The following is a 22,504-nucleotide window of genomic DNA, read 5'->3' on the forward strand; positions in this document are numbered from 1 at the left end:
CAAGCCCTTATTGGTTTCTATCTCCAACCTGTGCATCTTTATTTTTATTTTATTTTTTTAATGTTCTTTATCTCTCTCCCTCTTTTTTTTTTTAAAGGGATATTTCAACATTTTGGTAAAATCGCCCATCGCCGTAATCCCTATTGTTTTAGCAGTAGGTTCATCACCTTTAATTGTCGGTGCATGTTGTTTTTAGAACGGCGGAGCAGAGCCGTGAGCTGCTCAGAGCTACGCTACAGAGGCTCATTATGGGATTTCTTGGTTTCCCTCATCAAACTCATCAAATACACAATCCAACAACTCCACAACGCTCTGGTGGACAAGTTGTGAGCTGCACATTCACCACGCTATGAGATAATAACACAACGTTACCACACAGAGTTGTTTTAGAGGGAAATTCATGCAAAACCACTGATGCGTGTTGCCTTCAGGGACAGTTTTTCATCAACAGTCTCTGTATTTCCCTCTACAACAACTCTGTGTGGTAATGTTGTGTTATTATCTCATAGTGTGGTGAATGTGCAGGTCACAACTTGTCCACCAGAGCGTTGTGGAGTTGTTGGATTGTGTATTTGATGAGTTTGATGAGGAGAAACCAAGAAATCCCATAATGAGCCTCCGTAGCGTAGCTCTGAGCAGCTCACGGCTCTGCTCCGCCGTTCTAAAAACAGCTTGCACCGACAATTAAAGGTAACGAACCTACTGCTATGACTATAGGGATTATGGTGAGAGGAGGATCTGAATAAATGTTGGACTGTCCCTTTAAACCAAATGCACAAATAAAAAAAAGAAAGTCTAAATCATGAAGAGTGGAAAAGACATTTGACCGATCCTCCTAAATTTTTTATCTTTATCTAAACTTCCACAGAACGACAGTGAATCACATCCTCTGTTTCTTCACCAGCAGCTCTGACTCATTTTCCCAGAATGCAACAGGAACCAGTGGAGCAGTTCCCAGTTCAACTGAGCTCAGCGTGAAAACTGGTTTCTGTGGTTTGTTTTGTCTCCTTTGTGTTTTAGTGGATGAGTGAGTGAGTGTTTCAATCAGAAGTGTTGATGGTTGATGTGTTACTGCGGCGGTGCAACACTGAACTCTGCTCCACTGATCCGTTAAGAGCTTCACGTCCATAAGAAACATCTGGAATCTTAATAAAATAAATATATGCATCAGAAGTAGAACATTATATATTGCTACGACGACCTCAGATCAAAGTGACCTGTGTGTGTGTGTGTGTGTGTGTGTGTGTGTGTGTGTGTGTGTGTGTGTGTGTGTGTGTGTGCCACTGCAGCGGCGTAGTGACGTCATGACGTAGTGTCGTCTCAGTGTTACGCGAAGATGTTGGAGATGAAGTCACGAAACCGTTTGGCGTACTGCTCCGGGTGGACGGTGGAGATCTCTGCACCGGCCTGAGGACACACAACAACAACACACACAACACAGGTCAACAACAACAACAACAACAACTGTCATTTTAAATTGTATTTTATTGTTTTCATATATTTCACTCATCGCAATTATAGAATGCGAGTGTGTGTTAAATTGAAAGCGAGGCTGGATGTGTGTATGAGGTAATGGGTTTTTTAGGTGCTGTAGCTACAAGCAAATCTCATATTGTCTCTGTACAAAGACAACAAAGACCTTTTTAAATGTGAAAACATCGTAGACTCATTCAAGATTTGCGTTTGGGCAACACTGACATAACAGCGAAACATCGGAATTAATTTATTCATGGCCACATTAAGTGAAATTATTAACTTTACCGATTATCCATCTGATTATCTGACTGCTGCGAGCGCACGGGTGGGTGGGAGAAAAAATCGATTCACATAAATGTTGCGATATCTTTTTTGATGATTTTTAAATCAGTTTTTTTTTCTAAAATCAATTTATTTATTTTTATTTTTGGGGGGATTTTTTTTTTTAATATTGTGCAATATGCATTTGTTCGCCTTTTTTACATACAGAGAGTCCAAGTTTTAAAAAGGGTTTAAGTTCACTTTATAATGGAGTATGTTAATTTATAGGCTCCTACAGTATTTGTGTGCAGATAAATGTTAAAAATGCTAAAGACTAAAAATCGTAGTAGAATCGAATCAGGAGAAAACCATATCGTCCCAGCCCTAGGCTATAGCCTAATATATAATGAGCTCCTGACACTCGGCTCAACGGGTGAGGAGGCGGAGACAACTCTCGGCGGAGACGCTCAGAAAGAAAGTCTGTTACTGATCCAGCTCCACTGTCAGAGTAAAGGTGACGCAGCTGAAAATGAGTTAAATAGTGAAACAGCGGCACTTTTATAGCCGGTTTTATGATTAAACTCTGAACATAACCTGGTGGGGACCTGGTTAGACTCTACACACCTCGCTAACTCACTAAACTGGCTTCACAGTAGCTCCGCCCCTCTGATGTTTCACTCACTCATACGTGTTGATTCACCAAATGTGGTTTATTCACAGGTTTCAGTCACATGATGTTTTTGTGTTATTATAATATTATAATATTTTGTTTGAATATTTACTGCTCATCTTGGAAACAAAGTAATAAAGTAATAAATAAATAACTCACCCCGTGTTTGACAGTCTTTGCAGCGTGAGCAGCTTTCTTCTTGGTGTCGTACTGAGTCAGGACGTCGATCAGACCCATGAAGTAAACTTCTCTCTGAGGAGATCCTGACAGGACACAACAACCACAGGGTTTATGTTTACATTGTTACATCACACACACACACACAGAAACACACACACACAGAAACTAGTGCTGCACAATTAATAGAATACAAAGATACTGTAAGGAAACACTTATTACTTAAAATGTGTTTGTTTGAGCTGAGAAAGACACTCCTAAAATATGGTTATTTCCTGTGTTGTGGGTGATAATCAAACAAATAGACTCATTACAGCATTAATTTACAATAACGCAAATCGCAATATTTTCCACCATAATCGCAATCGCACATTTTTATCAAATTGTGCAGCACTAACAGAAACACAACCTCTGAAACTACTGCAGCATCATCATCATTGTTGAATTATAACTCTTATAACTCTTCATCAGTCTCATAATCAGATTAATTTGATACAGATTTATATTATTGACTCTTCAGATAAAAAAGGGATAAATAAACAATAAAAATTAAGTATTTTTAAAACTTCATTTTACCCGTTGGCCCTGAACTCTAATCTGAACTTTGAATGAATCAGAGTGTGAACGGTTCAATAAATGAAACACATGAGCTCTAACGCTGCGTTGCTCCGAAAGATGAACTGAACGTTGTCAAACCTGGAAGTTACAGGTCGGACGAAAATGCGTTGTTGTAACGCGTTACTTAGATTATAACGGTTAAAGTATTGTGTTATATTACTGCGTTACAGCAAATAGTACTGCATTACTGCAACTGTGTTACTCCCAACACTGGTTTTGATGCATCTTCATCTGCTTCTAAAATAAACAGAAACTGCTGCTGCAAAGATTCTTCATGTTCAGCCACAATATAAACGACATAAATATAATTAATACACCTGTTTTTCTCCTTTCAGTTAAAAGGGATAGTTCAACATTTTGGCTAATTGGCCCATTGCCATAATCCCTATAGTCATAGCAGTAGGTTTGTTACCTTTAATTGTCGGTGCAAGCTGTTTTTAGAACGGCGGAGCAGAGCCGTGAGCTGCTCAGAGCTACGCTACGGAGGCTCATTATGGGATTTCTTGGTTTCCCTCAACAAACTCTTCAAATACACAATCCAACAACTCCACAACGCTCTGGTGGACAAGTTCTGAGCTGCACATTCACCACGCTATGAGATAATAACACAACGTTACCACACAGAGTTGTTTTAGAGGTAAATACAGAGACTGATGATGAAAAACTGTCCCTGAAGGCAACGTGCATCAGCTGTTTTGCATGAATTTACCTCTAAAACAACTCCGATACCGATAATTAAAGGTAACAAACCTACTGCTATGACTATAGGGATTATGGAAATGGGAACAATTTGACAAAATGTTGAACTATCCCTTTAAACGTGAACGCTCCGATGACGGAAGAGTCTGAGTTTTCCGACTTCTCTGTTACTTCCAGGTCGTCTTGAACGCAGCATCAGACCGGATGTCTGTGAAGTTTTAAACCTCGACTTCCTGTGTGACATCAACCGGTACGGTTCCCGTCTCCATGGTTACCTGCACAGCTGCCGACGGCGTACACGTCCACGTAGGGGTCGAACTCGCCCGGGCCCAGAGGTTTACAGGACGACATGTAGCCGGCGATGCCCTCGGGGGAGGTGCCGTAGGACCCGGCGGCGGTGGCGGCAGCGAGGCCGTTCTCCTCCTGCTCCTCCTCGTTAGACACCTCCTCCCCCTCCTCCTCCTCGCGCTCCGCTCGCCCCACGTCGTGGATGCCCAGCAGGAGGCTGTAGTCCATGATCTTCAGCTTCACCAGGAACTGGACACACAGAGAGACAGAGAGAGGTGAACCAGAGCTGATACAAGTGATTAACTGTAATCGATTAGAAACTGATCAATAACAGTTTCACTCCTCAACTTACTAAATGTTTAAAGACCCCCTCCCATGAAAATCGTGTTTTTTGAGCTTTTCACATGTTCCTGTGGCATTTTTCTTGTGTTAGAGGACATCAGCAGAAAAGGAAGTGCAAAATTGCATTTCTGAGTTTTTCTGCCTTTAAACTGCTGTGAACCAACAGCAGACGCAAACTGGCAGTTTCAGGGAGACTGGAGCTGACGTGTCACAGCTCCAGGGGAGGGCACTAGTGCTACAAGCTCCCGCCCCGCTCTGCATCTGGCTCAGAGGTGAAAGGCTTCACAGCTCGGTGTATAACAGGTGTAGCTCACCTGGTAGAGCAGCTTGCACCGTGAGTAAGGACTATGTTCCAGTCTGGGATCGAATCCCAGTGTGGAGTTTTACGCTAAACGCATGTCAAAAAAAAGTCAGTGCAACCGAGTAAAAAAAAAAAAAAAAATAAGTCAGTATAAATCCCAATCATCTAGCAGGGTTTACCTCCAAATGCATTAACCTCATGATATGACACTTCCACGGCCTCTAGAACCATTATCCAACATTTTAAACATATAGAAAAGTCTGAAAAGCTGGAAAAGCATAATAGGTCCCCTTTAAAGACTTCCCGGGGGATTAATAATTGATTTTATATTAATAGATACTTAAAATATTTTGTGTAAATAATTAGTGACATAATTATATTTTGACTGTATTTGATTTTACACATTCATAGTGTTGTGAAATTAATTAATGCATAATAATCATAATACCGTGATCAATTATCATACCAAAAAAATCTATAATCGTGACATCCCTAATTAATTAATCAGTAATTTAACTTATATATAATGAGCTCAGAGGGGGAAGAGGCATTTTGATTGTCCCAACATTCACCGTCTCAATTATAAACAAATAAAATAAATTAACTTTCATATCTAAAAGACAAAAGGAAACAGAACCAGTGGTTGTTTTGTGTCGTCTCATGTTGATAAAACTTCCTCATCGTGTCTGAGGTTTAATCTAAATCTAAATCCTTCCTCTGTTAAAGGAACTTCCCTGTTCTCCTGATGAGTAGACGCTGCCCCCGTGTGGTGGAGGTTTGTAACGACACCACGACGCCACCACCCACCTCCACATCTCTGTTGAGCTTCTCCATGAACTTCTCCTTCTGCTCCTCGGTCACGTAAACCTTCTGCATGTTGTTCCTGAAGTCCATGTCCTTGAAGGTGGGAAGCTCCTTCACCTTCACCAACAGACAGAGAAACAAACAGAGAAACAAACATCGTTACACTGGGATGGAAACATGAGGGGACGGACCGACGATGTAAAACAGACACAAGACGTTTGTATTCACCCGCTCTTTGTCGCTTGCTTCTCGAGCCACCAGAGAACCCTGAAGGAGAGAAGAGAGAGAAGAGAGAAAGTTTTTGCAACAGATTGATTTTCTGTGGGGTTTTTTCCACATCTGTTAAAGATTTTTTCAGTGTGGCTCCAGTAGAGTTAATATCTGTTAAAGGGATAGTTCAACATTTAGTCAAATTGGCCCATTGCCATAATCCCTATAGTCATAGCAGTAGGTTCGTTACCTTTAATTGTCGGTGCAAGCTGTTTTTAGAACGGCGGAGCAGAGCCGTGAGCTGCTCAGAGCTACGCTACGGAGGCTCATGTCAAATAATTTTTATTTGTCCCAACTTGGGCAATTTGATTTCAGTAGGTGTAAGAAAAATTAAAAACATTACTGTACATGCAACCGTCACACATACAACAGATCACAGCTATCACATAAAAACAACAGGAAGTTCAAGTGAGCGTCAGCCACAGTGAGGATTCACCACGCTATGAGATAATAACACAACGTTACCACACAGAGTTGTTTTAGAGGGAAATTCATGCAAAACATCCTAATAACCGTGACCTTGACCTAATAATCTATCGAACTGTTCCACTGACGTCCTAAAATAAACAGTTGCAGTGATCGTGATGACTCTGCAGCTCTATTGTCTCTTTGACGTCCTCTCTGGATCGGACAGACACAATTTTTCGATAAGTGAAACGACCACAAAGTCGACAAGAACAGGAAATAAAAACACATCGGACTCAGTGTGAACGGCGAGAACTCGATGTGCAAAGACCTTTAGTTTAGTATGAAAAGTCTGAGCTCAGGTTGTCCTCTGGTTGGAAACTGTGACGTAACACATGGTGGCTTCCGATTGGCTCTTTACTGCTTCACCTCGCTCCGATGAAAACAACATGACTAACAACGTGTTTGTGACCCCGGTGTCGTTGCCGACGGCGGCCGTCCTCCTCAACTCTACAAACCTACTGTACGTTAAGACATTTTAACGTTTAAAAGCCAGACTGGATGTGTGTTACAGATATAAAAGAACATTTCAGATCCACAACTACACTGCTCAAAAAAATAAAGGGAACACTTAACAGGGATGCAAACGGGTCAGGACCAAAAAAGAGAGGAATTTCCCGGGGGGGGGAAATTATTAACAAATAAGTACATTACAATATCACGGAAAGGCAATTTCCAGTAGTTCAACCCCAAACAAGTATTGAGTGCATATAGATAGACATAGTTTTCAGAAGGCCAACATTTCTATATTAAAAAAGCTAAAAAAAAAAAAAAAACCTTTGCAATATTTCAATTTTGGAGATACTGATTTTTAGGTCTTCACTGAATGTTTAATTTAATTTAATTTAATTTCCTTTATTTGTTAAGAGGGACAGTGTACATTAATGAACATTAGTCATAATTATTACTATTAAAATAAACTGAATAAATAAAGACATGGGATGTTTCATTCAGTGTGTAATGGACATATAGGCCTATATAATGTGTTAGTTTCACTTTAATTGAACACATTCTACATCGCGGAGGCGACGTCTTTCCACTCAGGGCTTCCTTCACCTCTGAAACGGGGCAGAGCTCCGTGGAAACACCTGCCTGACACAGCAACGTAGAGAACCGTGCATGTCCGCGGCGCACAGCTCCACGGTGCACGGGGGGAAAAACGGCGTCGCCGTCGCACCGACTGCACGCGGACACGCGCCGCTTTAATGAGCGCGCATGTCGCGCGTCTACATTGGAGGTCGGCTGTTATCAGTATAATCAGAAACCATGAATGAGTTCGCCTCAGTTTCACGAGATTGTCACTGTCAGCCTGTTAGAAAAACATTTTACTGACCCCAGCTGAGACGCTGAGACCCCCCCCCCCTCCCTCAAAAACAAAAACTCTTCGGATCTGAACGATTCACACAAGTCACCTAATTGGTCATGAAAAAAGCGAGTTTCGCTTTTCGGCGCGCTGTTTGCATCCATGACTTAAACAACACATCTTAGATCTCAATTAATGAAATATTGCAGTTTAAAATCGTTATTCCATATATAGTAGAGTGTGTTGAGAACAAAATAACATAAAAATGATCAATGTAAATCAAAATTATCATCCCAGGTTGATATACTTGGAGTTACAATGTGTTGTTTAAGTGTTCCCTTTATTTTTTTGGAGCAGTGGTACATTCTTCCAGATGACATCACTTGTTACTTGTCAATAAAAGACTTTATTAATGTTTAATGCTAAATTTAACTTGTGTAACTAGTTTAATCTGAATTTTGCAGCTATTCACTGTATTATCCACTGTATTTGTATTATTGCATTTATTGTATTCAGTATATTTTATCTTATTCTAAAGCCTTACCACCAGGGACAAAGACTGCTCATTAGCTGAAGCTATAGACGTCTTGTATGCATCACACTTTCCATTTTCTGTGGCAATGTTTTATGTATTGTCCCTGTTAAATAAACATTAAAATAAATAGTGAATAAAAACTTTAACCATTCATGTGTATGGGGTCTGTCATTACAGATATCTACAAGTCAGCTGCAGATATCCACTATGTGAATTACAGATATCTGTAACTGAATTATGAATAGTAGTAAATCCAGTTTGAGATATCTACAACTTGACTAGTCATAAAGATAAAGATATCTTTAATTCACCTCAGTTAAAGATATCTACATGTCCCTGTTCAGATATCTATAATTAAGTTTTGACTAGGCAAAATGACGTTGTAGATATCTGTAACTGGAATTAGGAACAGTCGTAATTTAATTGTAGATATCTATTATCAAGTTATAGATATCTTGAACTGCATTTTGATTAGAGATATCTGTAACTTTCATTCAGCCTAGTCAGAATGTAATTACAGATGTCTTGAATTAGAGTTTAGACCAGGTGAAAATGTTAATTCTCGGTCGTCAAACTTCGCTTTTAAATGTTAAATCCACTTCCCGTACAAACACGTCTCTACACTCAGACTCTCTGCTGTTCTTCTTCCTCCTCTTGTTTTATTCTCTGCTCAACTTCCTGTATGTTCAGTGTAAACAAACACAAACACATCCAGGACAAAGTAAAACTGGTTCCTCAATCCCAGAGCGATGTTTGTCTGACCTGAACAGAACAGAACAAGAACTGTCTTTGTCTTTGTTTGGAGAATATTTCCTGAAACGCGATGATTATTTATCTGTTGTGCAACTAAATATTTAAAAAAGAACGTGTTTGTTCTGATGATACGTGTGCAGCTGTGGCTCCAGTAGAGTTGTAGTATTTAATATCTGCTACAGGTCTGTTATTCTGAAACGCTACAGATTTTCAAATCTCTCTCTTAAAGGGATAGTTCAACATTTTGAGAGGTAAATTCAGAGACTGTTGATGAAAAACTGTCCCTGAAGGCAACGTGCATCAGTGGTTTTGCATGAATTTCCCTCTAAAACAACTCTGTGTGGTAACGTTGTGTTATTATCTCATAGTGTGGTGAATGTGCAGCTCACAACTTGTCCACCAGAGCGTTGTGGAGTTGTTGGATTGTGTATTTGATGAGTTTGATGAGGGAAACCAAGAAATCCCATAATGAGCCGTAGCGTAGCTCTGAGCAGCTCACGGCTCTGCTCCGCCGTTCTAAAAACAGCTTGCACAATTAAAGGTAACAAACCTACTGCTATGACTATAGGGATTATGGCAATGGGCCAATTTGCCAAAATGTTGAACTATCCCTTTAAAAACAATTTTTTTTTCTCCTTTCAGGCTTTTGAACCTTTGTGAGAGAAAACTAGTTTTGTGTGCTACTGTCTCTCTGTCTTTGTCTAATTTAGAAACTCTTCTTAAAGGGATAGTTCACCCAAAATTGAAATTTCCCTCATCATCTACTACTCCCCCTCATGTGGACTAAGGGCTGGGAGTAGTTTCAGAGTCCTCCGTGGCTTCTCTGAGTTACAGGGGGTCTCGGCGTAGCAGTGCATGTCCATATAACGGTTGCAGATGGATACCAACTGTCTTCGTAACAAAAAGACACACCAAAAAACATCCAAATACCTCCATGCTGCTCGTATGTAATGTATGTAGCTTCTCTTCCCGGTTCGTCAAATTTGGACGGACCAGGAAGAGGAGCTTCGAGAAGCTTCCGCTACAAACAAGCTTGAAATATAGACTTATTTAATTTTTTTCAGGACAATTTCGCATTTCGCGGCTTCAATACAAGACGGACATTACATACTAGCAGCATGGAGGTATCTGGATGTTTTTTGGTGTGTCTTTTTGTTACGAAGACAGTTGGTATCCATTTGCAACCGTTATATGGACATGCACTGCTACGCCGAGACCCCCTGTGACTCAGAGAAGCCACGGAGGACTCTGAAACTTCAATTTTGGGTGAACTATCCCTTTAAAACCCACATATGTTGTTGATGCAGGTGTGTTGGTTCGTCCTCACCTTCAGGTCGTACTTCCTGTGCACCACCAGTCTGTGGCTGAACATGTTCCTCATGACGATGAGGTAGGTCTCCTCGCTGTCCACGCTGACGCGGTACATCCCCAGGAACTGAGGCAGCAGCGTGCTGCCGTGGCACTTCACGATGTGCTGCAGAGGAGGAGGAGGAGGAGGTGATGAAGCATTTGCATGAGTTTGTTTGTGTCAGAGATGAAAACATGCAAATATGCAAAAAAACAAAAACACACACAACGAAATGCAGAAAAATAAAAACATGACGCTCAGAGTTTCATCTGGTCAGAGGTCGGTGTGACTGAACGTACTCATGAAACTAGCAGAGAGAAAACGGTGCCGAGCGATGATGAGGTCAGACTTTGTCGTGGACGACGGTTTTGTCATGCAAATGTATTACTGAAATTATTATTTACTCATTTATGTGTGTGTCTCACACACACACACACACACACACACACACACACCTTGTTCTGTGTCCAAACTCTGATTTTGTAGATGAATTATTAAAGTTTATGAACTTTCCTCCTGTAACTCATGAACAGAGTTAATGATCCACTCACTCTTCAGTCTGGAGCTCAGAGACCACGAGGCCTCACAGCTCATCATCAGTAGGGATGGGCATTTCGAATAATTTTCTTACCGAGTAACCTAACCTGGTGTTACCCGGGTAACCGATTACTTTAATAAAAATAGAATGATGTCATGTCTGACGGACAGAGAGCAGCCGGGGCAGAAATGCTCTCTGTCCGTCAGACAGTCGCATCACTGACACACGGCGTCGTCAGACTAAACATCAGCTGGATAATAAGAGTAGAGATGGAGTTTAAGATGCTCATACGGGGCAGATGTGCATCTTTATGCTGCGGCATAAATGCGCTGCTGCATGCGCTCTGAGCGCAGCGCATTTATGCCGCAGCTGCCTCGGAGGAGAAAACTTTTTTCTTTTTCTTTTTTTTAATCATTAGCGGTGTTTATTTATTAGTCCACACTACATGTTGGTGCCTTCGCTCCTCTCTGCCTCGCATCGTCTCAGGAAATAACTGGGAAGGTTTCAGAATGTTTGTAAACTGAAAGCAGATTTTCTAACAGACTTGATGACACCTGTCGTCTCCCACCACAGATTATTATAAAAGGTTTGAAAGTCCGAGGCTCGATCCAAAAACACTTTTACACAGCAAAAAAATCACGTTGCTGCTTGATCTGAAACTGTTTAACACGACAAAAAGCTGAACCACGGCATGATGATGTAGTTTGATCCGACACTAGACTGTTGCTCTAACGTGCTGTTTTTTTTAACCCTAGATTAACTGTAGTAATAATTCATAACTGAGTAGCAGATCGGCTTCTCTGCTCCACTTTGTGTCGTCTCTGCTGTTGTGAATCTTGCACACATGAACACATGAACACATGAACACATGAACACATGAACACATGCACACATGAACACATGCACACATGCACACATGAACACATGCAGAAGAAAATCAGTTTCCAATCACATCATCTGGGAGTTTCAGTCGGATGTGGAGAAGTCTAGTACCAACGCGTTAACATGAACTCCAGTCGTCCAGTTACAGTCAGATTGAGGCCATAATTTGTTTTTCATGTGAACGTAGTGAGTCTGAAACTGAAGCTGCTCGGCCGTCGTCGCTCCGACCACAAAGAGCCGATTGAGAGTCGGTGAGTGTGAGTGTGTGTGTGTGTGTGTGTGAGCAGAGCTGTGGGCTGCAGATTCCTGAGCCGAGCTGGACTTCTCTTCTCTCCTACACGTGAACTGAACTCTGTATTTACATGGGCTCAGATGTGGAGATAAACCAAAAGTCATTTGCATCTCAGCAACAAACCAACAACCACATAACAGAGCGTCTGTTCCGACCTCGAGGCCGTTTCTCTGCAGCTCCGTGGGACAGATGTTTGTTGTAGTCATCCTTTCTCTCTCTCTCTCTGTCGCCCCGGAAACATGTCCCAGCTATAAATATTCGTATTTGGGTCGACCTGGCTCACCTACGCCGCCTGAATCTGTTTAAACCTCTACACACACACACACACGTTACAACATCTGGAGGAGCAGAGGAAGGTTGTTTTATTTATAGTCTGAGCTGCGCCGTTCGATCTGGGACTGGGGCTCATGTCACAGATTTACTGTATCACCACGGCGACGGCTCCTCCTGCACATGCACATCCACATTTACACACACACACAGATAATGTGAGATAACTGGGATGTTCTGGACTGAAAGAAACCTCTCTATTTACCGGCTTTAAATTTGTCTTTTTGTTTTTACAGATGTAACTGGTTGTTTGTGGTTTTATATGATGCTGATCAATATTTTGTCATGTAGAGCCGCAACAGTTAATCGATTATTTAATTAATCCTCAGATATTCTGATAATCTAATAATCAGTTTGAGTAGTTTTTTAATTAAAAAAAAGTCCAGATTCTCTGATTCCAGCTTCTTCAATGTGAATATTTCTGGTTTCTTTGTTCCTTTATGACAATAAACTGAGTCTCTCTTTGGTTTGTGGACAAAACAAGACATTTGAGGACGATGTCGTCTGGTGGTTTGAGAAACACTGATTGATGTTTTTAACATTTTATTGACCAAACAACTAATTGATTAATCGTTTAAATAATCGACAGATTAATCGATAATGAAAATAATGGTTAGTTGCAGCTCTATTGTCATGTTTTATGTTATGATGTGTCCATGCTGAACCTCTGCAAAGCCGCTCAACATGAGCTGTAGAGGTCCTGCTGTGATATGAGTGAAAACCAACGTCAGGATTTTACTGTCCAATAAGGACGAACGCTCAAAACTGCAAAGGATCGGCCCAAAACACGCCCACTACACCCAACAACCGGCATCTATACAGAAAACCACAACTGTTTTCCTTCCCCAAAGAAGATGAAAACCGTAGGTTAGACACGTACGGACGCGTGTTTATAAAGTCGACCAGTTTGTATTGTTCCACTGAGCCAGCCAATCAGAGGACAGCAGTGGGGGCAGCAGCTAAAGTGGTTGAAATCTGGATTTTTCTTGACGACCAGGGAGGTTTTGGAGCTAAAGATCATGCAGAACTGCTCTGTAGGTGTTCAAAACTCACACAATGGTAAGAAAAAGCAGTAAAATATGCATAACAGGGGCGGGAATCTTTTACTATCTCACGATTAGATTAGATTCTGAGTTTTGGGGCTACGATTCGATTCAAAATTTATTTTCGATTCAAAACGATTTGATTCCTAATGATTTCTGCTTCAGTCTGTCGGTGTGCAAAGGATCTAGGGCTGCCCCCGACCAAAGATTTTGTTGGTCGACCAGTAGTCGTCACTTATGGCGATTAGTCGACTAATCGACCCCCCACCTTGAGGGGGAAAAAAAAAAAAAAAAAAATATATATATATATATATATATATTTTTAATTTTTTTTTTTTTTTTTTTTTGCCCGCGGTCAGGTTGAGAATTAATTAATTAATGCTCGTGACTCCGGCCGTGTTGGGTCCGAGATTCAACAACAAGCCGGTCGGGTTTCACCGTTATTACCGGCAGAATGCCCCTTTATCACCAATAAACACAGTAGATGAGGAGGGTAAAACGTTACTGAGCTCAGGCTGTGTGACGGGGGTGCGGGGGTGGGGGTCCGCGGCGTGGAGCGGTGCGGGCATAGACACTATGGGTGCGGGTCTCTGACTGCAGCGGGGACCATCATGGATCCGCTCCGTGACACTGAGACTGACCGCCGGTGAGCGCTGTGGGACGGGACCGGGGCTCAGTCAGCACCGCTAATGGTGACAGCGGTGATACGAGAGAGAGAGACTGCCGTGCCGTGTAACAAAAAAAAAAAAAAAAAGTGTCACGTCACGACTTCCTGTATCTGGCCCTTCAAAATAAAAGCCCCATAACCTTTCCTATACAGTTCAGTCATTGATGTTGGCTTTATTTTGACAAGACACGGCTCCAAATGTTTTTTTTTTTTTTCTGCGACCAATCGACCAATGAAATTTTGGTCGGCTAATGATTTTTTGGTCGACCAGTGCTTGGTCGACTATTTGGGGGCAGCCCTAAAAGGATCTTCATGATCTAGAATGACTAAAGTGTCTTTTTCACATTTATTGAGTTTTAAACATGTATCCATGCTTAGATGGAATCGTTGAAACTGTTGCATAAAAGCAATATCACATATTGCTTAAGTAACACAATGAAAAGTGCCTCTTTATTTAAAATAAACAGTGCAGTTAAACATGCTGCCTTTTAAATTCTAAGGAAACGGAGGCCGACAGCAGCAGAGTTGTTTCATTGTTTTTATCGATTTTGGGACATTTTATATCGATTCTGAATCGTATTAAATGAGAATTGCGATTCTTATGTGAATCGATTTTTTGGCGGCACACCCTTAAAGCAGAACACGTCTCCTTTAACCCAGCGAGGCGTTGCCGTGGCGCAGGGTATAAAATTAACTTTTTGACCTACCTGCCAATGGCAGGTAGCTCAAAAATTTTACCGGCCAAAATATGTTTTTACCGGCCACTGAACTGCTCACAATACAAAGTCATTAAAATCAGCAGTGTTTTCCCCATTGCATTATAGTTAGGCAGCTGCCTTAACAACACACACCGGCCTCCTAAACTAAATTGTTGCAATAAATATATACAGTAGGCCTATATAAAAAATTGTTTTAGATTAGCTGATGGAATGACATTACATAAATAGGCTTTCAGAGGAAGATATAGTGATGTGAGTTTTGAAACTTAGCCTACATTTAATTCAGACTGAATAAGTGGTGTGAACACAGGTTTTTTTTGTTGTTGTTTTTTTAAAAATGTAGATTGCCTACTGTTCATCCTACAGTAGCCTATAGAAGGATGCAACTTTCTTTTGAAATATCAAACAAAGAGAACTATGGACTGTGGAAGTTTGAATAGCCTAAATACAGAAGTTATCATGACGTGAATCATATGTTGCGGTAAAAAAGAAAAAAGAAAAAAGACCGTTGATGGTGGAAAGGCTTTACGGGCGGGGGCTGCGGGGGTAGCCTATACTTTATGGCCCAGAGTGTCACTGGCACTGTCGAGCCCAGTGTTTGTGTTTTGATCACAGACGAGAGTGGCAGAAATTCAGAGTTTCACCTGATCACGGGCAGAGTCGGCACCTCTTCACAGGATCGCGAGCGGGGTGATGCTGCATTCAAGTGAACTCGGAAATACGAGACAAACCCGGTCCCGTATTGATGCAAAACAGGACAGGCCGACGGGGTTATTTAATCTGCAAATGCGGGATGATTCCATATTGTCGGGGACATGTGGTAACCCTGGTAACCCTACCTCTCACCATCGCGATGTGTCGCCACATAAACACGTTACCACAAACTAACGTCGCTTGCCTCTGACCGCCTCCTCTGAATGACCGACTGAACGCGAACGTTACAGCAGCAGAAAACTTGATACATTTTCTTAAATGTTGATTCACGGAGGATAACGGGGCAACTCCGACATTCGAAACACAGTCAGAAGATCTCCTGTAGCTGTAAACTGTTCGTTTCACTGTTCAGCATTTATGATGACAATTATATAGTAAAGTTGGCATATTCCAGCTGCCGGCCAATGGCGAGTGGCCTAATAATTTTACTCGCCAAATCATATTTTTACCCGCATTTGGCGAGTGGCGGGTGCTAATTTTAAACCCTGCCGTGGCGTCTCTCTCACCTGGTGGTACTCTGACAGGATGCTGTGCATGTCAGCGACGTCCTCGCTGGAGATCTGCTTCACCACCAGCGTGCGGTCGTAGGAGTTGAGCAGCAGACCTTCCCCCGGGTCGTCAGCGCTCCTCAGGGGGGGGCTGCGGGTCAGAGACACCTGGGGGGGGGCAGAGGGGGGGAGGGGGGGTGTAAGCTCCATGGAGACAGACAGAGGTGGAGACGAGAGGAACTGAACATCACTCACCTGGTAGTCCAGATCCTCGATCCCAAAACGCTCCCGCAGGTTCCTGAACACCTGAGGACAGTATTCCTTAAACTTGAAATGTCCTGGAAGGTTTTCTCTGCACAGACACAGGAGGAGGGACACATTAGATAATATAACATAATATAATATAACATAATATTATATACAGGGATGCAAACGGGTCAGGACCAAAAAAGAGAGGAATTGTCTGGCATGGGGGGGGGAGGGGTCACCATTAACAAATGATTACATTATAATATCATGGAAAAGTCAATTTCCAGTAGTTCAACCCCAACCAAGTATTGAGTGCATATAGATGGACATAGTTTTCAGAAGGCCAACATTTCTATATTAAAAATGCTTAAAAAAAAAAAAAAAAAATCCTTTGCAATATTTCAATTTTGGAGATACTGATTTTTAGGTCTTCACTGAATGTTAGTCATAATTATTACTATTAAAATAAACCGAATAAATAAAGACATGGGATGTTTCATTCAGTGTGTAATGGACATGTGAGTTTCACTTTAACTGAACACATTCTACATCGCGGAGGCGACGTCTTTAGGGCTTCCTTCACCTCTGAAACGGGGCAGAGCTCCGTGGGAGACACCTGCCTGACACAGCAACGTAGGGAACCGTGCATGTCGGACATGCACGGGGGGAAAACACGGCGTCGCCGTCGCACCGACTGCACGCGGACACGCGCCGCTTTAATGAGCGTCGCGCGTCAACATTGGAGGTCGGCTGTTATCAGTATAATCAGAGGCAACCATGAATGAGTTCGCCTCAGTTTCACGTGATTGTCACTGTCAGCCTGTTAGAAAAACATTTTACTGACCCCAGCTGAGACGCTGAGACGCTGAGACCCCCCCTCCCTCCCTCAAAACAAAAACTCTTCGGATCTGAACGATTCACACAAGTCACCTAATTGGTCATGAAAAAAGCGAGTTTCGCTTTTCGGCGCGCTGTTTGCATCCCTGAATATAATATATAATAACTTATAAAATGGAAAGGTGAAATCCGGCGATCTGATTGGTTGTTAACCGTGGTATATTGAGCATATACCACGGCTGCTATTCTAAAGCCTTATCACAGCGTAGGCTATCACTCCGCCTCAGGCACGTATGACTGGTATGAATGGAAGTTGTTGTCATGTATCCATGACAACGGACTGTTGCAGTCCGTAGCAACAGACAGCTGATGTTTTTACGATGTTAAAAATGGACTAAAGTAGTTGAATTGACATGTTGAAGGTGAACTTTCACCTCTGGGGAGGGTTATATTTTATTGGATAATATGTATTTCTGGTTGAATAAAACTACATGAAATTGATGCGTATCCCTCTTTCATATCCTGTAAAATAAAGTCAAGTCATATTGTCATTATTGGTAACCGTTTTATAAAAGCAATATATCACTCAGTCCGTGGTCTATGCTCATTCTACCACTCTAAGGGGGAACAACGCCCCTTAAGGCCCTTTCACACACCGTAGACGTATTTTTCGTGTGAATAATTCGCGCATCAATATTTTTTTTCGAACCCCGGTTTTCATAACGGGTCCTTTCACACCGACCGCGAATGTGTCGCGGCGAAAATGCGGCAAAATTTTTTTTCAGAGAGAGGTCGATTTTTCTGAGCTTTCGCCCTGCGAATAAACGCATCAACCAATCATGTGCCGTGAAAAGGAGGTACGTCACACCCACCACGTCAGAACACACACAGCTGTTACAAACGAGACAGTCTCTCACAGGAAAAAGAAGTTGTTGTTTCACCGTCGTTGCTCTCATCTCTGCCAGTCAGCCCCTCCACCTGCCGCCTCTCTGGGCACGTACACACACACACACGGACTCACACATTGACGCGCACACACATACACACACACGGGCGCATGGACACGTGCTTGGCCGCTAATGTAAACAATGTAAATAACCTGTGTCTCGGAGGAGAGAGGAGAGGAGAGGAGAAGAGAGGAGGAGGGGGAGGAGGAGAGGAAGAGGAGGAGGAGGAGAGAAGAGGAGGGGGGGTAAGTGGAAAGAGGAGGAGGAGGAGGAGGAGAAATAGCAATAGAGTGTATACCTACTGTCAGGACAGTGATCAGATATTGATCAGTGATCAGACAGTGAGCTGCTGCTGTGTTGAGTAAAGTTGGTAACAACAGTGGCATAACGTAGTGAATACATGAGGGATAATTAACAGATTAAAGACATGACGTGGAGGCGAGGAACCACCCGTCGCAAAGCCAAACTTTGGAATCTAATTGTCGCATCTGTCGCATATTCGCGTCGCCGCCGGTGTGAATGGTTTTGATGCGAAATATTTGGCCGCGAATACTTCGTCCGCGGTGTGAAAGGGCCTTTAGAGTGGTAGAATGAGCTTATACCACAGTCTGGAGTGATATGTTGCTTAAATATTAAATAACATAATACAATATAACATAACATAATGAAATGAAATGTGTGCTACTTGTTGAAGAGGTGGTTGTTGACTTTGATCTTGGTGTTGGCCTTGAAGTCGTCGGGCAGCAACATGACAGGAACCGGCACCTGGTTCAGATCATTGATCTGCAGACACACACACACACAGACACACACACAAACCCATCAGTCACACAGATACAACTCATTATTATCGTCTTTATCAGTTCTATAGCTGAAAAAAGTCTAGTCATCTAGTCACCATTTACTTATTTAATATTAAAAAGACAAATAAATCTGATTGACAAGAGCTGTGACACTGTTTACACAGAGAAGGTGGGAAACTTTTCTAGTAAAGGCATGGACTGTTCGTCTTTACAGCTTGAGCACTTGGTGTGGAAGTTAGAATGTACAGACTATTTAACTCTTTCAGTGCAGTACAGTGCATGTGTGTCGACCTGTCCCTTTTCTTTTAGACAAAATATACTAAAAGTAAGTTTAGAAAAGGAGTGTTTGAAATGTAGAGCAGAGAGGAGGAGAGATAAATGATGTAAACTGATGTGATGACTGTGGGGAGGAGGAGGGTTTGGAGAGTGCCCTTGTGTTTTGGTTGTGTTAATGTTGTATGTGTGTTGTCTGGGGTTGGAAACTGATCAGCTGCTTCTTCCATCCCCATTTCAAACAGTGTTAGTTGTTGTTGTTTGTCCTGTTCGATATTTGGTTATATGGTCCTGTGGATGTTCTTGTCATGTTGTACGTGAGATATAATTTTGGTTTGGTTTGAAATAAATATGATCAATCAATCAATCAATTTAACGTTTCTAAATCTGTTGCTCACTCTTGTTTTTAATCATTTTAAACTTAATATTCTGGACAAAACCAGACGGACAATGAAAACACGTGTGTGGGTCAAATCACAGCACATTTTCAGGTTAAAAGAATAATCTGCAGATTAATTATTAAATGTTCAACAGTTGCAACTCTACTCAGTTAATCTGATTGTTTCCTCCATTAATTGTTCATCGTCTCATCATCATCAACATCACAACACGGTAAAATCTGTTATTTTCTATGACATCAGAGGAGGAGGAAGTTACACAATCTTTACATTTTAAAAAGTGAAACTTTGACGACTCTCGACATCTGTTAATGAACTGCTGGTCAGAGCTCCAGTGACCAATTAACAGTAAAGTAACATTCATTTCCCTCCTCGACTGAACTACGGTTCATAATAACTGTTTAAAGCAGAAGTAAGCGATCCGGTCGTTTTGGCTAATGCTGCGTTCCAGGCAGGCTTTTGAAACCGTAAATTACAGCTTCAAGTCACGACTTACGACTTTGTAGCGTTCCAGGCAACACACTCGTGTTTCTCCGACCTGTTTTACCTGTGAAAGTCACTATAACGGCCACTCGTAACTTCTGACCTGTGAACTCGTACCAGATCGAACTGGTACGACTTCACAGGTCGGAAAAACACCAGTTACGGGTTGCCTTGAACGCACCATAACAGTCCTCGTCCCTACGTCACCACATTCACGCGCATCCCTTGGCTGCACACACAGAGAGGACTGCCCCTTTATGCCGTTCTCTCTCCTCATTGGATAAAACTTGTAGGATACGAGAAAAGTTTTCTCCTGGGCTCAGAGCAGAGCAGAGTGACTGACAGACCCGTGTTTCAGACCAAACACTCTATAGAAGTGATTGCTGTCGGAAGATACAACTATTTAAGACTTATATTAACACAAAAATATCGCTTACTTCAGCTTTAAACTGGCTGGTTATTCTTTTATTAGTGAACAGTGACGTCGTCGTTCCCAGTGGAACAGAGTCAGGTGATGATGATGATGATGATGATGTTACTGGTCGTGCTGCATTTTTCACTCAGATCTGATCTCAGATACAGATAATAAAACACTGGATCGTCACCTCTAGTGCCAAACATGAATAAATAAATAAACTAATAAATACATACAGTGACCCACTAATCCTTACATCTGGTCGTGTTTTAGCAGCTGTGTGCACTGCAGCAGCTGGCCAGATGTGCAGCAGCTGGCCAGATGTGCAGCAGCTCACCTGTCCAGGTGTCACGTCACAGCTCAGTGACTCAACAGGCTTCAACATCTCATTTATTATAAGTTCTCTGTTACTTTTTTATTCACACTTTGTTGTCGAGCTCTGAGAGCTGAAAACTGAGAATATATTATTATATAGCCTATATTTAAATATTCTTTTTATGGCATGGTGCACATTGGACATACTAACAAAGCAATTATAGTTTTACAATCGTTTTTGTTATAGACAAAGATAAAGTTAAATGTAAAAAAAAAAAAAAAGTTATATTATTCTTATTGCCAGGTGCACATTGGATAGAACACGTTACTATCATAGTTTTACTTTTTATTTTTTTGTTATGGACCAAGATAAAGTTTTTTTTAAGGATATTTTAAGTTATTCCTGGATGAAACAGACAATTTAATAAATTAATCTACAAAGCAGGAGTGATTTAAAATCCGGGGCCCTCAGTGTCTCCTGTTACCGGGGTGGTGTGTTAATCCAGGCCGGGGTGGAGGGCTGCAGACCCGGGGTGAGACAGCTCAGCTCCCCGCTGACCTGCTGCTGCTAGCCCCGGAGCTAACGGAGCTAACTGGGCTAACGGAGCTAATGGAGCTAACGGAGCTAACGGAGCTAACTGGGCTAACGGAGCTAATGGAGCTAACTGGGCTAACGGAGCTAATGGAGCTAACGGAGCTAATGGAGCTAACTGGGCTAACGGAGCTAACCGTTACGGAGCTAACGGAGCTAACTGGGCTAACGGAGCTAACGGGGCTAACCGTAGCTCGCCGCCGACTCACCGAGTGGTTGACGCCCCACATGAAGACGCTCTGGACCGGGTCGCTGGCCCGGAACACCTTCACTTTCTGCTGCACAAAGTGCTTCTTCTTGGTCTTGGTCTTCGGCGCCAGGATCACCATGGGGCTGGAGGCGGCCGCCGAGCTCCCCAGGGCGGCCATGACCGCGCAGCAGCTCTCTGCTTCGGCTTCTCTCCTCCAGACAGCGGCGCTGGGCGACTCTTCCTGCTGCTGAAGGCTGAAGCCTGCTGCTGCTGCTGCTGCTGCTGCTGCTGCACCAGAGATACTCTAGTCACCGAGATGCCCCATGACAGGCTGCTGCTGCTGCTGCTGCACCAGAGATACTCTAGTCACCAAGATGCCCCATGACCAGATACATCCATGCCCATGACAGGCTGCTGCTGGTTGCACCAGAGAGACTCTATTTACCGAGATGTCCCATGACAGGCCGCTCCAATGACAGAAACTACTTCCTGTCTCCTAAAGTGGGCGTGGCCAACCGTCACCACCTCCTCTGTGAACGTTGTGTGTGGATTTATAAAATTTGTAGGTAGATGAAAGTGAGATATTTATATTTTCATATGATAACATTGAAGGGACAACGAGGAGTTTTGGAAAAGCGAAGCGTGTAACGGATGTGCACTCACACACTCACCCATAAAGGACATGCTAACCAACTTGCCAAGCGGTTGACAACCTCGTGGCGAAGAGGTTAGCATCGTCGCCTCCGGTGTGGGAGGTCGTGGGAAATTATATGAACATCGGCTACACGCGCGCACCGTGAAATTCTTTGACCGGCGCAAGACAGACTCATGTTTTCATTCATCAAGAATTAAAGTCAGAGGTTGGAAGACGATCACATACCGTCGTAGTTCCCACCATAAACGGAGATTCGGCGGCGTTATTCTCATGACTCGCCGCAAAACTGAAAGTAAAGAAACGCTGGTCGGCTCGACCAGCATTTCCACCACCACTAATAATAACAAAATAGAGACAAAACGAT

The 22,504-nt window shown here is 42.5% G+C and overlaps 1 protein-coding gene across 1 annotated transcript; it reads right to left on the minus strand.

Annotated features, from left to right (window-relative positions):
- Nucleotides 1-407: 407 nt before the first annotated feature.
- Nucleotides 408-21,742, minus strand: pip4k2ca (phosphatidylinositol-5-phosphate 4-kinase, type II, gamma a). Its single transcript, XM_083975348.1, has 10 exons — nt 21,505-21,742; nt 18,702-18,799; nt 16,239-16,335; nt 16,002-16,151; nt 10,290-10,436; nt 5,865-5,903; nt 5,640-5,753; nt 4,177-4,438; nt 2,567-2,670; nt 408-1,407 (listed from the first exon to the last, which is right to left on the minus strand). Exons 1-10 carry the CDS (start codon nt 21,661-21,663, stop codon nt 1,327-1,329), a joined length of 1,251 nt encoding a protein of 416 aa, XP_083831474.1. The 5' UTR covers nt 21,664-21,742; the 3' UTR covers nt 408-1,326.
- Between the last annotated feature and the right edge of the window lie 762 nt (nt 21,743-22,504).

This window comes from Trachurus trachurus, assembly GCF_905171665.1.
Source record: "Trachurus trachurus genome assembly, chromosome: 7".
NCBI lineage: Eukaryota > Metazoa > Chordata > Actinopteri > Carangiformes > Carangidae > Trachurus > Trachurus trachurus.

Excerpts from the sequence above, each read along its gene's own strand:
- pip4k2ca (XM_083975348.1), bottom strand. The coding sequence starts at position 21,663 with ATGGCCGCCCTGGGGAGCTCGGCGGCCGCCTCCAGCCCCATGGTGATC. Across the intron at positions 16,152-16,238 it reads TCGAGGATCTGGACTACCAG|GTGTCTCTGACCCGCAGCCC; the intron begins GTGAGTGATGTT and ends GCCCCCCCCCAG. Across the intron at positions 10,437-16,001 it reads TCCTGTCAGAGTACCACCAG|CACATCGTGAAGTGCCACGG; the intron begins GTGAGAGAGACG and ends CCTCCTCTGCAG.